The 15615-nt window shown below is 50.0% G+C and overlaps 1 protein-coding gene across 1 annotated transcript in view; it reads right to left on the bottom strand.

Moving 5' to 3' along the window:
* The window catches only part of FRZB (frizzled related protein), a 25742-nt gene extending 22876 nt beyond the window's left edge, over positions 1-2866 (bottom strand). Inside the window, exon 1 of the mRNA XM_048484465.1 lies at positions 2447-2866. Coding sequence (XP_048340422.1) covers positions 2447-2866 — 420 coding nt within the window. The remainder of the gene's footprint in view (positions 1-2446) is intronic.
* Positions 2867-15615: the final 12749 nt, after the last annotated feature.

Below are 15615 nucleotides of genomic sequence, written 5' to 3'. Positions count from 1 at the left end.
GAGAGAGAGAGAGAGAGAGAGGGAAAAGAATTTGGGAGGTATAGCCATAAAGAAGGAACGGAGGGCCTGCGGCATTAAGGAGTTGGTCCAAAAGGGACAAGAAAGAACCCAGGCCGAGTTTAAACCCAACGTGTCCTTAGGCTCAGGAATCAGGAAATGGGTTTTTGTCCAGGAAGGACTGGAACGGAAGCCCAAGTCAGAGCGCAGTGCTCTGAATGAGTAGAGTTGTGCTCAGTTTTGTAAGGCAGAAATGGGGAGTCTGTGGATCTAAGAATGGAGGTTCCCGGTCTCTGCCTGAATCTACCCCACTGGCTTGTGTCTTGTATAACTGGGACAGGCTGGGGCCTTAAGCCCCCTGTATCAGGGGAAAGAAGTTTGAGTCTTGGTGCAGGGGAGAATGGAGTCGAGTATAATTTGTCGGCTGGTTCTTGGGTGGCAACAGGTTCACTTTGGTTGGCCCATCCTCCAGAATCTTTATCAGGCTTTGAGGAGTACCGGATTGAAGAAAGCAGGCCAAAACATTAGATAGAACTTTTATGGGAAATATATAGAAATCACAAAATTATTCCTGCATTCAGGGAACTAAGATTATGCTAGTGGTGGAACCAGGAGTCCTGGAGAGTCTATAGTTTCAGGAGCCACCCCCTTGGATGTTCTGCCCCCTCCCCCAGACAATTTGCTGGATTTTCCTGTCCCCCAAGGCATGGCCTCAGCCCTCTCGGGCCAGCCATAGTAGCGAGGGGATTCATTAGTTTCTGGTCAGCCGTCTGCCCCTCCTCCAGCGAGGAGATGGACCCCCCTTCCCAGTCCCACCAGCCGATGTGCACCCTAGTACTTCCTCACCTTCCCCCCAGAGGAGGCCTACACCTCCTCCCCCAGCTAGGGAAGGAACCATCGAAAGCTCTCCTCCTTTGACCCCAGAGAAAGCACACTTAACTCAGCTGCTAGAGGATGTGGCCTCACGGGTAAAGAACATGCAGTCTGCCCTTCGGGAGTTCCCCAAGCTGTTGCAAGCATTGTCCCCACAGTTGAGTGCTTCCCCCTCGATGGAACTGCCAGTAGGAGACCCGATCTCTCCTGTCCACCCTGTCTACCAGCTCGGAGAATGGCGGCCACTGCCCGTCTAGGGTGCCACGCCCCTCCCAACCGCCTTCCAGGTCAGGAATTGAAGGCCCAATGCCCAGAAGTAGTGCTCGGGCGGGCATGTATCCCATCCAAGCACTCAAATGGGGATGGCCCCAAACGGCGAACCCCGCTCCCTGTAATGCGTTCCGCGTCGCTTTTACTGCCCTCTAGATTTGTATAACTGGAAAGAGAGGTCCCTTCCGGTGATACAAGCTGATCGCTGGCTAGTGACCCAGCTGAGTGCTGGAGCTCCATCTTCATGCTACTCACTTGCCCACTTATGCTGATATCCAGCAATTGCTGAGACTTCCTTCTGACTGGGGAGGAAAGGGCCCTAGTTATGCAAGCAGCAAAGATAGAAGCCACCCAGTATGTAGAGATGCCGATCACTCAGGAAGGGTAAACCCCGCCACGCTTTGGTCCAGGTGCTTCCCGGCGCAGAACCAGGGTGGAATGTTAACTTGGATGGCCATGACCTGGTGATGGGGAGCTGGGGAATTATCAGGGCGCTGTCATAATTTCGGGGCTTCAGAAATGGTCCCGCGCGGCCATGATCTTTCGAAGCTCCCCACCAGCTAGTTCAGAAATCAAGGGATGAGTCACTTTTTATGGTAACGCATCCGTTCTTTGCCGCAAATGGACACGGGTAGGACTTTTCTCACAGATCCGGTCTACTGCCCCGCATTACAATAGTGTGTTTATGTGGAGGAGCACCCTGTGGATATCAGGAAGAAGTTGGAACAGGATCCCTGACAATGCCCTTAAGGACCCAGCAGATGCCTTCAAGACTGCCAATAATGTGTACTTTGAGAGGGAGGGAGGCTGCTGGTGGGATGCAAGGGAGAAGGCAAAAGAGAACCGGGCCAATCGGGCACAATTCCAGTGGGAGCCTTGCAGGCAGCTGTGAGGCACTAATCGGGACCCTGGGCTCGAAGGGTTTCACATTATGCCAGGGAATGTACCCAAGACCGCCCCACGTTCCGATGGCACCAGCCCTAGACATCAGATTCAAGTAAAATCTCTGCAGGAGGTTGTGGTAGGAGCACCGGGAGAGCCACTGCTAGGTGGGAATCGGGATTTTGGCAGGAGCCTGGGTTACCAGGGACTCCTCCCGCAGTCCACCACCAGCCCCGCTGCAGAATGCCCCTTTAGATCAGGGACCAATGTGAAGCATATTGCTGCACCAGCGCTGACCTCATTGGCAAGAAATACCAGTGCTGCTAGGTTGGCATCGGAGGGATCGCTAAGCCCCCGCAGCATGAGGAAACGGCTGCCAGCAGGCTTCTGCCCTGGTTCTGCCACTAGGCCTCAATCTCCCTACTTTGAATCCCAGCTGCAGGTACTCCCCTAAACCCTGCTGGGATAGCTGGGAGCCCCTCTTCAGGCGTGAGTCTCCCCGTTTTGGATTGGGCACTCGGACCTGGAGACAGGAGCGGCAGGCAGGCTCTGGGATCTTTGGGCTTGAACAATCCGCCAGTTCTCCTCTTGCCGGGTTGAGAGGACTCCCACACGTTTGGACTGCTCCCCTACTAAAACCCAGCAACGGATGAGTAGTTTGGGGTCTTGCCGCTTGGCACAGCTTTTCACCCAGCCCGCTGCTGGCCATGTGCCCACCTAGCCCGCCTCGGGCCCCTGTCCTAACTCCTAGTGCCTCCCCTGCAGTGGGTTGCTGGGGTCCTCCAGCTTCCACCCTGGTCTCGAGGAGGCTGCCCAGGCCTTTAGTGCGCCTCTCGCGGTGCATCCAGGTGCATCCCCGCCGGCTCCTGGAACTCCCTCCTGTGGCTGATGCTCCTTCATCACGGGCTGCCCAGCCCTCCCCTGGTGCCTTGGAACCTTACATTCTGGCATAGTTCATGTCTCCCCTGCACCCGTTTTTTTTTGGTTCCCCAGGATGCCCATCTCACTCCTAGTAGAATCGGCCATGGACTCGGTGCCTGTGTCGGAGTCGGTGGTGGGGGCCTCTGCTGCCCATGAGATGGAGGAGGATTGCCCTGTGATGGCCCTGGTCACCTCGCTCCCCCTATCTCCCTCCGACCCGGTGATTTCTGTCTTGGTGGGGGGGCCTCCCTCTATCCCAGCACATGCTGGGTTTGATACGGGGACCTCCTATTCTGTTCTGAATTCCCTAACGTCCCGACTTCCCCATGCACGGGTGAGCGAGGTGCGCCGTGGGTGGGGGCAAGTGGCAAGATGCAGCTTGTTCCCTCACTTGGCTCCGCCACCCCTCAGCCTCCGGCTGCTCCTCTGTGGCAGTCGAGCATTCCTTCCTTAACATGGAGGATTAAGTCTGCAGATCTCGCCATTGGGCCGCCGCCTGCTTCCTAGAAATTCTTCCAAACGCCTCCGTTTCGTTTTCGGATTCTGGCTGCTCCATTGGTTCTGGATTCCGGAGATGGAGGGGGAGTTGGCTTTTGTTGGTCCTGTTTTGGCTGCTCCCCTGTTCTGGAGTCCGTCCTGCAGGCTGTGGATCCGCTTGTACTCGAACTACCAAAATATTATGTCATGCTCTCCCCGTGCCCCCTGTCCATGTTTGCTTGAAACCAGATGCCTACCCAGTGCTGCAAAAGTAATGTTCCCTGCCTCAAAAGGTGCAGCCATGGCTTGTGGCTTACCACCGATCACCTTTATGCGTTAAATTTTAATGGAGTGTTCCTCCCCTTTTCGCACCCATCACTTTGGAGTTAGAGGGGCCACTCTTGCACTCCTTGCATGATCGATGCAGGTCGGGTTGTGGCCTCTGAGCATGTGTGGAATTCCTTTCAGCCCGTTTTGGCTTCGGTCCCGTCCGTCCCGCTGCCTCTGGATGGCCCTTCTGTTCCCCTACAATACAGCTGCGAGGTGATCTCCATCTCCATGCTTAGGACCACAGGGGCTCCCTCCTCTGTCCTTTGTTCCCGAGTCCCATTTTTGGCTACGGAGTGCACGGCAGGAGTGATGGCCACTGGTGGAAGTATTCCATTGGTTCCACGTTTTGTCTCCACCCCTGTCTCGGTCAGCCACCGCGTGGCCTCCTTTGAGTTCTCCCTCTTTGCTATGGTGGATTGCTCAGTCTCCACCTTTTGGGTTGTAATTCTTCTGACTTGAATACCCCCCGCCTCCGCTCTCTGTATGAGTCGATTCCCTACTAAGCAGGACCTGGAAATGGAAGGTGTTTTTATAAGCGTTACCTGTCTTTCCCGCTTCTGCAGTCACTTAGAATCCTGCATCGGAGTACTCCAGGTGGTGGAATTCCGCATCATGTGGGATGTTGCCGCTGTTATTCGGGCCCCTACTGTTCCCCTTATGGAGGCACACTCGAGCCCTAATGTTCTGCCAGCCCGGCGGCGGCCCTTCTTTTTCTCCTTCACGGTTTGGGTCGGCTTCCAGCTCTCCATGGACCGGTGTGTGCCTGTGAGTGGTCTTGCTGCCTGCCTCTTTTCTGTCTCCTCTGCGCCCTTTCACTTCATTGCTCCCTTTATGTTCTTCGGGTTTTTGGATGTTTTGCGACAGCACGTGGGTTCAAAGCTTGTTTGCGACTTTAGGGTTGTCTCTGAGATACCGCCTTCCACCGAGGGGGGGGTGAGAGAGTCCCGACCACATTTAAAATCGGATGCAATTATCTCTCACCCGATCCAACCAGTCAGTCAATCCAGTCAATTCAAACACTTTTTCCTGCTTGTTACATGCACGAACCTGGGGTCCACCAAGAGGTAATTTCGGCTGCTGGGTATGTTGGAGTTTCCCTAGTGCGGCTGTTAGAAGCAGTAATTACGGCCGTGCCCAGAGCATGTATGCAGGTTGCAGAGTTTTAGTTTCAGAACCTCAGTTAATCCTTTAAACAAGGGACCAGTGCGCATGCCCCTCCGAGCAGAAGCGTTTAGAGGCCCCAGGGCTAAAACATGTTTGGATTTTTCCAAGCCCGGTACCCCAGCCTCCAGCTCCAGGAATAGAAACCCTCCTTTTTCAGGCGCATTTAGGCTGAACAAATCTGAACGGAGTTCTACAAATCCACAATGCACTAGGAGTATTGGCACTGCTGCCACTGAAAGCCGCCTGTTGGGAACGAGAGGTCTGTTTCAGGGTGCCATTAGGAACAAAGGGGGGACAGAGCCCATTCATATGTTACTTCTTTTGCTTGGGTGCATGTTTTTGTTCGTGACATTTGGAAGGCGCACGCCAGTGCTAGACCCATTCTGCCATCCAGGTGATCAGGTGTCCTCTTCACATTTTTGGCCAGCATATTTTGGTCCTGTTTTGTGTGCCCTATTTTTCAGTGCCCTGTGTTTCAAACCAAACTCTCCTAGTAGTGAAAGCATTGCTTGTAAGCGGAGGGCATTCTCACATGTGGCTCCATCTGCTCCGAGACCCCTTCACAATATGGCAAGCACAACTGCAATGTACCCTAAACATTTCTCTCTCTATTATTATAAGATGCCTCTACACCTCCTCCCCTTGCCAGAGTGTAAATTGTATGTTTCTGCTTAAGGTTGATTTATTGAATGTCTAGTGTTTCCCCACGCAGAGATCGTTTAACAAGTTACATGGGAGGTGCCCAGGCGCTTTACATTCCTTGCAAATTGTAAATCTTTGGCGGCCCAGTTTACTGGAATCTGATCTAGGGTTCTGACAGTATTTGACCCGGAAGACTGCCTTAAAGATATGGGGAAAATCGAGACCTGTGCTAACTCTCTGGTACGTGTGAAGCCCCGCTACTGTGGTCTCCCGTTTTGCATTGAGACGTTCCAAAAGGGTTGCGGCTGAGGATCAGTGCTGTTTGCTTTTGGTGATGAGAAGCCTGGTGAAAGATGCCATTGATTAACTCCACTGCCAAGCTGTGAAGCGTGATGCCATGATCCCCACCACTCCTGTCTGAGGACAGCCGCCCAGTCTCCGGAAGTAACAAAGGGGGGAGTTGCCTCCACTGACATCTGGACCTGCATCCATCATTCTGCTTTCAGCCGCCCAGTAGCCCCCGAGTCTGTGCCTTCGCGGGGTGCCGAGGATCCTACCAAGCACCAACTCAGGGCTGAACCTTGGCCACAAACTGTCTTCTGCGTTAGACCTGGCTGTGTCCCGAAATGGACACTCGTTTCCACTGCTGACCCTCGTGTCAAGATCCTTTCCTGGTGCCCGGCGTTTCTGTCTCCCGTTCCACCAAATCCCCAATTGGCCTGGACTTTGCTGCCTGCCTTAACTCAGCTCTCCGGTTCCCTCCAGTTGCTGGGAAGAATCTTAATGCCTCCGCCTACTAAATTGAAACCTGCCCCCATTGTTGATATTTTGAAAAGTGCCTGGACTACCCCTGTGTTTCTTTGATCGCCTAGTTTATGTGTGTAGTTTCCCTGTTTCCGTGTTGTTTTTAATTGTGTATCTCGAATGTATGCTGTGTGTCCCGCAGAAGGCCCCCAATATGCCCCGCTATCTGCGCAGGGCCTCTTATGCTCCTCGCATCTCTGGATTACCCGGTGCTTCCAGGGCCCCCTCCCCCGTATTCTCAGGTTGTGCAATTGTCTGGGCATCCATGCCATGATTGCCATGGCATGAAAGCCCAGAGTGTGTTCGATAGCGAAGCCAGGAGAGAATCCTGCTCCTGGACTATGTCTGAGCTAAAACGATTGGAAGGTTTATTCTGTTTTTGTATTAGCTAGGTAGAAACTGATTGTATTAGGTAGAAATAGGATTTGTAAGTTTCCTAATTTCTAGTACTTGTGACCCGTGTCCTGGAACCTCCTTGGCCCATGAGAGAGCCATCTCCGCTCCACCCGGACCCATCCCATTCACGTGTAAAGTTTCCTGATACACGCGGACAAAGGGAAACCTCAGTCGAAGCGCCTTGCCCTGCCTAATCTCGTCAGCAGGCAGATAAGGGAACTCACGTCATCACTCTCTGCTTCCTGACCCCGGACACCTGGGGAAAACCTTTGTGTTTCCCCCGTCAGTGGATACGTCATCGCCTCGCCCTGCTCTGGCGCGAAACTCGAGAAGGGGATGCCTATCGGACCCTGATTGGTTCTTACATGTTACAGATGTATGATTGGCTACTTTGGATTTTGTTAATGAATGGTGGTGGGCTGTCTTGAGTTCTCCCGGGCTCCCGGCGGGAGGAAATGTATTTAAGATGTTGTAAGGCTGCTAGGCAGCGCAGTGTTTGTGCGGAAGGGAGGTGCTGACACTTAGGTCAGCATCTCAATAAATCTCTTTTATTTATCCAAGCCTTGTCGGGTCTTGCTTGGGTTCCTGGGCGCTGCCGAGAGCGGGATACCTCTGGAACGGAAAGTGTTATCCTGAGCAGCGCGGTAACAATATGTTCATCCAGCCTCTATTTAAAAAACCTCCAAAGAAGGAGATTCCACCACTCTCCGAGGAAGTGAATTCCACTGTCGACCAGCCCTGACAGAAAGAAAGCTGAGCCCCGCCTTTCTGCTAAAACCATCAGCAAGGCCAAGGACAGATCTAAAGAAAATGGCTCCCAGGGCAATTGGTGAAATTGCACTCCCCTCCACCCTCCATAATCTGACCCTTTGAAAGATGGTGAGGGCTGAGAGAATGACTGTGTGTGTGTGTTAATTTTTTGTATTAGTTGAGTCTTCCAGCCAGGTCTGACTGCCTTCAGTGGCTGCCCGCACTGGTGTGAAACCTGAAGGGGGTGGTTCCCTTCCACTGGCCAGCAGAGTCAGACCCCAAATTCATCTAGTCCAGCATTCTGTCTAGGAAGCCCATGAGCAGGGAGACTAGCTGTGTGAAGGCAGGCAGGCAGGCAGGGGGGAGGGAGGGATGAGGGGAGGGAGGCGGGGAAGGCTGGTGGGCAGGCAGGCGGGGAGGGAGGGAGGGAGGAATGGAAGGCAGGCAGGCAGGCAGGCAGGCAGTAAGGTCACATTGTGGGAGGAATGGCAGAATGAAAGCCCCACCTGTACAACCCTTGAAGCCCTGGTAGATGGCAGAGGCCAGTGCAGGCAGGTAAAAAGGGGACTGCAGAGGTCTCAAGACAGCAGAATCCCCCCCCCCAAGGATGATGGCAGGAATGGAAAGCGCAAGACCAGAGAGGGGGGCAGGGAGAGAAAGTTTGGCGCTTCTCCCCACACCCCCTGGCACACTGCAGGGGGCAGTGGTGGGATTCAAATAATTTAACAACTGGTCGTTTACAAGCACTGTTTTTAACAACCGGCTCTGCCAAAGTGGTGCGAACCTGCTGAATCACACCACTGCCTGGGGGCTTCCCAGGTCCAGTATGGCTGTTTACCCAAGGGTGTGTGTGGGGGTGTGTGCAACTGTTATATTGGATATGGGATCTTGGAGTCTCCACTTCCTGGCAAACTGCGAGGCTCTCCCGTTTACTTCAAACATTTTTGGGAATCGTTGTAGCCAGGAACGGCCTGCTTAATAATTCAGCAAAGGGGGAAGGTCTTTCATGGGACCAGTGGTATCCCCTCCCTCTGACGGCCTGGGGCTCGGGACTGTCAGGACACCTTGCCAGGCCGGGGGGGGGGGGAGGGGCTGCACTGACCTCACTCACCTCAGCAGGCAGGAGGCAGGTAAATAAGGGGGGGATAAAGGGCTTCTGATCTCCTGCCAGAAGCATATTTTGGGGGGGGGGGATGGACATAGGGAAGCCGTTTGAGGGCAAGGAAAGAGGAGGGGGTAGGCTGGAGGAAACGGCTTGTGGGAGAGCAGGAAGCGGGTGTCAATCCACACCCAGGGCAGGGGTGACTCCTGGCAGCGCAGGCTGTCAGGAGAAGCACTGCAGGAACCCAGGAAGGCCTCCACAGGTCTGACAAGCCAGCAGGCACCGGTCCTGCACAGCTGCAGGGAGGAGGGGATAGGAGACCCTAAAGGACTCTAGCAGAAGAGCCAGGAGACTGAGCTGGGGGAGGATCCAGGATTGGAGGAAGAGTATAAAGATGTTGAGGACCTGGATGGCGAGGCAGGATTGACCCGCTTAGCCTTGGACCAGCACAGGGCCTGTCAGTTGTGGGAAAGCCTTCCAGGAGCCAACCTCGAGAAGTCCCATCTGAGGACAGAGGAAGGGCATCTCCACCCCCAGGGAATGGGGTTGCCAGCAGCACCAGGGAGCCGGGCCTTGACAAAGAGATTGCAAAAAGCTCCAAAAGGATCCCTTCAAACTGAGGAATGGACATTAATATGACAAATGAGATTCAACTCAAGGAATGAGTAGAGGGGCAAAAAGAATCTCCATTTCAAATATGCACTGACGACAACAAACCAAAAGAGGGATCTTGGGTGGGGTGTTAGTGGATAGTTGGACTAAAATATCCACCCAGGGTGCAGCTGTTGTGAAAAAGGCAAACTCCACGCTGGTCAAAATTGGAATTGGAATACAGAATCATAGGCGTAGTAAGGGGGACCTCGACGGTGCTGAAGCACCCAGCCCAGCATTGTCACATGGGGGCATATTCTGTCAGCAGCCTCCCCACCCAATGCAAGTCACTGGATCAGGGCATATTGCAGACAGAATAGGAAAGAGCCTTTGCTGCCCAACCGCTTCAGGGAGACAGCTGCATGGGGTCCAGATGTCCAGAGCCCTTGATGGCGGCAGGGATGGCTGGTTATGAGGCTCCCAGAGGTGCCCACCCCAAGTGCTCCGCTCTCTCTGTGTTCTGTGCTTACATGTGGCCTCCAGCAAGGGGGACACCAGCCCCAAGGTGGGCAAGGGCAGCAATGCAACGGGGAGGGGTGCCCCGCAGTCCCTGGGAGGCACCCATAAAGCGGGCCTCCCCTGCTTAGCCAGGGTGAGTGTCCCCCTTCACAGCTTCTTTCTAGATGGAGGAAACCAGTTAGAGGTTCCTTCCTCTTCCAGGTGAGGTGGCTTAAGTCAGAGGGGAGGGGCCGGGGACTCTCGAAAACGGAAAAAGGAAAGGCGTTTTGTAGGGGTGTGCAGTGTTGCTCGCCCCTTCCTGCAGAGACCCTCTATGTCTTTTTTTCTGTCTTTTTTATTCCATCCTTCCCAAACTCTTTCTTTCTGCCTGTCTGCCTTACTTCCCACAGTATATTCGTTCTTTCTGGAAGTGCATGGTTAGATACCCACTACCTGTGAGAGCTGTGGTTCATTTTCAGGTGCCAGCCCACAATTTAAGACACCCAGGTCTAATGATACCTTGCAATTTATTGAATTTAATAACTTCAGATTATTCGCTTCCCTCTGAATTCCCTCCAAATTATGTTGTACCACTGACGGGTCAGTTTGTTACTTTATGCTCTGTGTATACCCCAGTCAGGCAGCTGTGTCATACCTCAATGATCAGATGTGTGTTTCACCAGATGTACATGCACCAAAATGTGCGCACAACAAAAATGTCAGTTACCCTAAGAACTTGGTTATGAGGCAGTTTCTCCATGCTCTGTCACAATCACAACAGAAAACAAAAGCAAACAAAGAACCTTAAAAATACATGGACACGGCGGGTGGGCAATATGCTGAAGCAGCCCATTTGTCTACCAAGGTCAGCATCTTCTCATTTACAATGACACTCCAGGGTTTTAGTTTGAGGTCTGTCTCAATAGGAGATTCCAAGGATTGAACATGGCACATCCTGCATGCAAGGAAGTGCTCTAGCACAGAGCCATGACTCTCCTCACCTTTATATTGTGTCATTTTTGAAACATCAGATCTAAATCAAACACTAAGTGGCTTTTTGCTTGGACCGTTTCCACTCCAGAAAATCCTGTACTTGCACCATTTACAGCACAAGAGCAGCTAAATTGACAAGCAGAAAGTTTTGGGCCAGATTACTAAATCTATTTCCATATTCTGAGCACTCAAAAGGTTTCTCCCCGTGTGGATCGTTCAATACTGTTGGAAAGCATCCCTCTGACTGAATCTCTTTCCACATTCCAAGAATACATAAGGGTTCTCCCCTGTGGTCTTTGGTGTTATTGAAGAGCACCACTCTGAGTTTCCTTTCATTCTCAGGTCACTCAAAAAGCTCTTTCTTTGAGTTCTTTGATGCTGTTGAAGATTGCTACTCTGACTGAATCTCTTTCCATTATGAATCTCATTGCCCATTAACTGGAAATGATCTTGTTTTGGATTGATGAAATACTCTTGAAGGAGATATATCACTGTTCACAGGCTATGGAACTATGGGAGATGTATATAAAAGTCCTGGTGACCTCCTGCTTCTGTAATGGAATGTTCTCTGCCCATGGCAGGCAAATGGGCTCTCTCAAATCTATCCCAAAGATATGCCCATTCTACTTATAAGGGGTGCTCTTCAAAAAAACACACGAGAAGACAGGGGATGAAATTGGGGTGCCTCAACTGAGGGGGAAAAAAGGGTTTTTCCAGTGTCTGGGTTCACTGTGCACTCGAAAAGGTTTTTCCTGTGTCTGGGTTCTTAGGCCAGATTGCTAGATTGTAGGGCCAGATTGCTAGACTGACTAAATCTTTTTCCATAATTTTTTAGTTTTATTTTTAAACAGTGCAATACAATTTATAATCTATCTATCTATATATATATATAAAGCTAACAGTGACTTTGTTAGTCACGCCCTAACGCCGAAACGGCTGGACGGATCTCCCCCAAATTTTCACATGACATTCCTCCCTTGCGGGCAGGTAATCGGACCTTCAAATCGCCGAAAGTCCATACCTGAGCCAGGTAAAACGTCTTTTTCCTGGCGCACCAGGCCATCAAGCCGGCTGTATTTAACTGTCACTCTTAGAATGTTCGTGCAGCATGTCTGTGGCCTGAGGGGTTGGTATACCCTTAGAATGTTCGCGCAGATGGGCAGAGATGAGCAGTGAAAATAGTAAATAGGTAATACTGTTAGGTAGTACGAGTGGAAGTGAAACACATACACACTTTGCCGTGTGAGACGTCGTCAGGTGGGGTCCCCCCCTCACACGCAGGTAACTTTCACTCTCTGTGCCTCACCCACTGCTACCACACAACACACATACTCTCATACACATCCAGCTCATCCTCACACACCTCACTCTGCCCTCCCTCACATCCAACCACCACTTACCCACGTCCTCATCCATATTTGCCACAGCTCTCTTTTGCTAAAAGCGAGCTGGAGTTTGCCTTTTTCTTCTAAGAAAACTGTGGGGTGGGGGCGAACCAACACTACCGGCTCCGCTTCTTTTGCATATGGCCCTTTAAGAACCCAGGGAGCTGGCCTTGATCTGAGCGCTTCACCACCCTGCCTCTGCTGCCTGACTGGGATAGCCTGCTTGCCCCAGTTCTGCCTTACCCAAGCCAGGACTATGTCTGCCTTAACCAAGCCAGGACTGTGTGCGTCAACCTAATGGACAGCGGGATTCGCACTCTGGACAGTTCCATTGTGGAATGGAAAGGGTTACCTTATACTAAAAAAACAAGACATCACCATATAACAACCTGAATTGAAAAGGAAAAGAGGGATTCCATTTGACCACCCCAAAAGGCTATGCTGCGGATCATTGGACCTGCATGGACATCTGTGTGGGTTGCGGACTGTGATGAGAAGGACAATTGCCACAGCAAAGCGTGGCCGGGACCCGCTAGTAACATTATAAGAAAACAGAAACTTGTTACAATTCAATACATAACCATTTCTTATATGTATCTATAAATGTTTGTACGAAAAATGAGAAAACGTGAAAAGTTATAATTTCTGACTCAACAGTGAAAAAACAAAATTTTTAACAAAAAAGAGAAAAAGAAAAAAGGAAGAGAAAATAATCTATAAAAATTTTACACTACAAATAAAGTGACATAAAGTAAAATACTTCCTTTTTTCTAATTTTCTCCCTCTGACTGAATCTCTTTCCACATTCCAAGCATATATAAGGGTTCTCCCCTTTGTTCTTTAATGTTGTTGAAGAGCACCACTCTGAGTTTCCTTTCACTCTCAGATCATTCAACAAGTCTCTCCTTTGTGTGAGTTCTCTGATGCCGTTGAAGAGTGCCACGTCGACTGAATCTCTTTCCACACACTGAACATTCATAAGGTCTCTCTTTTGTGTGAGTTCTTTGATGCCGTTGAAGATTGCTACTTCGACTGAATCTCTTTCCACACTCAAAACATTCAAAAGGTCTCTCCTTTGTGTGAGTTCTTTGATGCCATTGAAGACTGCTACTATGACTGAATTTCTTTCCACACTCAAAACATTCAAAAGGTCTCTCCTTTGTGTGAGTTCTTTGATGCCGTTGAAGAGTGCTACTCTCACTGAATCTCTTCCCACACTCGAAACATTCAAAAGGTCTCTCATTTGTGTGAGTTCTTTGGTGCTGTTGAAGATTGCCACTCTGACTGAATCTCTTTCCACACTCTGAGCACTGAAAAGGTTTCTCATTTGTGTGAGTTTTTTTATGCCGTTGAAGATTGCCACTTCGACTGAATCTCTTTCCACACTCTGAGCATTCAAAAGGTCTCTCATTTGTGTGAGTTCTTTGGTGCTGTTGAAGAGTGCCATTCTGACTGAATCTCTTTCCACACTCGAAACATTCAAAAGGTCTCTCCTTTGTGTGAGTTCTTTGATGCTGTTGAAGAGTGCTATTATGATTGAATCTTTTTCCACACTCGAAACATTCAAAAGGTCTCTCATTTGTGTGAGTTCTTTGATGCTGTTGAAAACTGTCACTCCGATGGAATCTCTTTTCCCACTCTGAGCACTGAAAAGGTCTTTCCTTTCTGTGAGTTCTCAGGTGCCACTGTAGAGTGCTACTCTGACTGAATCTCTTTCCACATTCTATGCATTCAAAAGGTTTCTCTCCTGTGTGGGTTCTTTGGTGCACAAGGAGCTTTGATCTGCAGCTGAAGACCTTTCCACATTGAAAGCATTTTTGTGCTCTTGTTATACTGTGTTTTGGAATATGTACATTACCCTTTCTTCTACCAAAAAAGGTCATTTTCCTCCCTAAACAAAGTAATGCCTTCTTTCCAAAATGAGTCCTTTGATGTTGAAAAAAATCTGGCTTTTGTGAAAAGCTCTTGCCACAGTCTGAGGAACTAGAAGGTTTCTCTCCCTGATGTGTTATTTGATGCCTCAGGAGCTTTGCTCTGCGAAGGAAAGTCATGCCACACTCCAAACATTGATGGATCTTCTTTCCACTGTGTATTTGCAAATGGATTGCATACTGGCTGTGATCTGAGAAGTTCATTCTACATTCCAAGCACTTATATGTTTCCTCTAGTGTGTGGATTACTTCATGGCATTCCTGACCTTGCCTGAAAATGGATTCATCCCTCTTCTCAGCCATGTGACGTTCTGTCTGTTTTTCTGGTTTGCTTTGATTCCTGAAGTTTCCTTTCAAATCTCCATTCTTCACTTTCTCTGGCAATAGCTCATTGCCCTCAGTCAACTGCTCATCTCTTGCTGGAATAAAAAGAGGGATCCTGTTAGCACCCACATAAGGAAATCTGATCTTTTCTTAGACAAAACACTGCAGTGTTTTTTTTGCTGCTGTACATTAAAGCGTACATTAATATACAATTTAAAAAGACATGAAAACCCGCTGTATCAAAACGTTTTGGTTTGCAAAGTAATGATTTATATGCTTTCTCACCTGAGTGAATTCTTACATGTGAAGGGCTGATTTCTGACTGAAGGTCTTTGCACACTTTATGCAATCGTACAGTTTCTCTCCAGATGGAATTTGCCTCTCGTAAATAAGACTTATGTTCTTACTGAAGGTCTTCCTAAAGGTCACATTTTCATTTTGTCTGGAGAGGTTTCCCTGGTTAGCATGGGTGCTTTCATTCTTTTTTGTTGCGGTTGATCTCATTCTCGCACTAGTGGTGAACCTATGGCACTCCAGATGTTCATGGACGACAATCCCATCAGCCCCTCCCAGCATGGCCAATTGGCCCATTGGCCATGCTGGCAGGGGCTGATGGGAATTGTAGTCCATGATTATCTGGAGTGCCATAGGTTCACCACCACGGCACTAGGACTTCACAAAGGCCTCCTCCTTGGGACAGAATGGGCTTGTCCCTCCTCTGGTCTGCATGGCTTCCCTCCTGACTCTGTGGCCTGTCTCCATCCTTAAACTTTCCTTTGGAATCTTGATCCTTGACTTTTCCCACAGAGAATCCCTCAAATCTTCCAACTAACTCCTCTACTTGTGCTGCTAGAAGAAAAAGGTCCAGTCAGCACTAGGCAAGAAGCCAACCCACCCATCAGAGACTGCTCATTAATGGGTGAATGTTTCCTTTATCAGAACCTTTCCTCACAACTGATCTCTTGGCCACACTTCATCCCAGAGGGCAAAGTGGCAAGGAATCCTTCCTCCACCATTCACATTTGACTTGCCACACAGCTCTTTTCAATCTCTGTTATTGATGATTAAAGAGGACAAGTAGAAGAGAAGATTTTAACACCCCACTTTTCTCCACCCTAATGAGCCTCAAAGTAGCTTACTTTCCCAGCTCACAACAGGTACTTCGTGAGGTAGGTGAGGGGCTGACAAAGAGTTCTGAGAAGGAAAAAAAAAGAACTGGAGAGCAGACAAGCTCACCCAATGCAAAGTCGGGAATTAGACCCTTTTCTCAATTCTCAGACCACAG

The sequence above is a fragment of the Sphaerodactylus townsendi genome, linkage group LG02 (assembly GCF_021028975.2).
Source record: "Sphaerodactylus townsendi isolate TG3544 linkage group LG02, MPM_Stown_v2.3, whole genome shotgun sequence".
NCBI lineage: Eukaryota > Metazoa > Chordata > Lepidosauria > Squamata > Sphaerodactylidae > Sphaerodactylus > Sphaerodactylus townsendi.
Note: the sequence above shows the minus strand (reverse complement) of the source record. Positions and strands in the feature narration are given on the sequence as shown.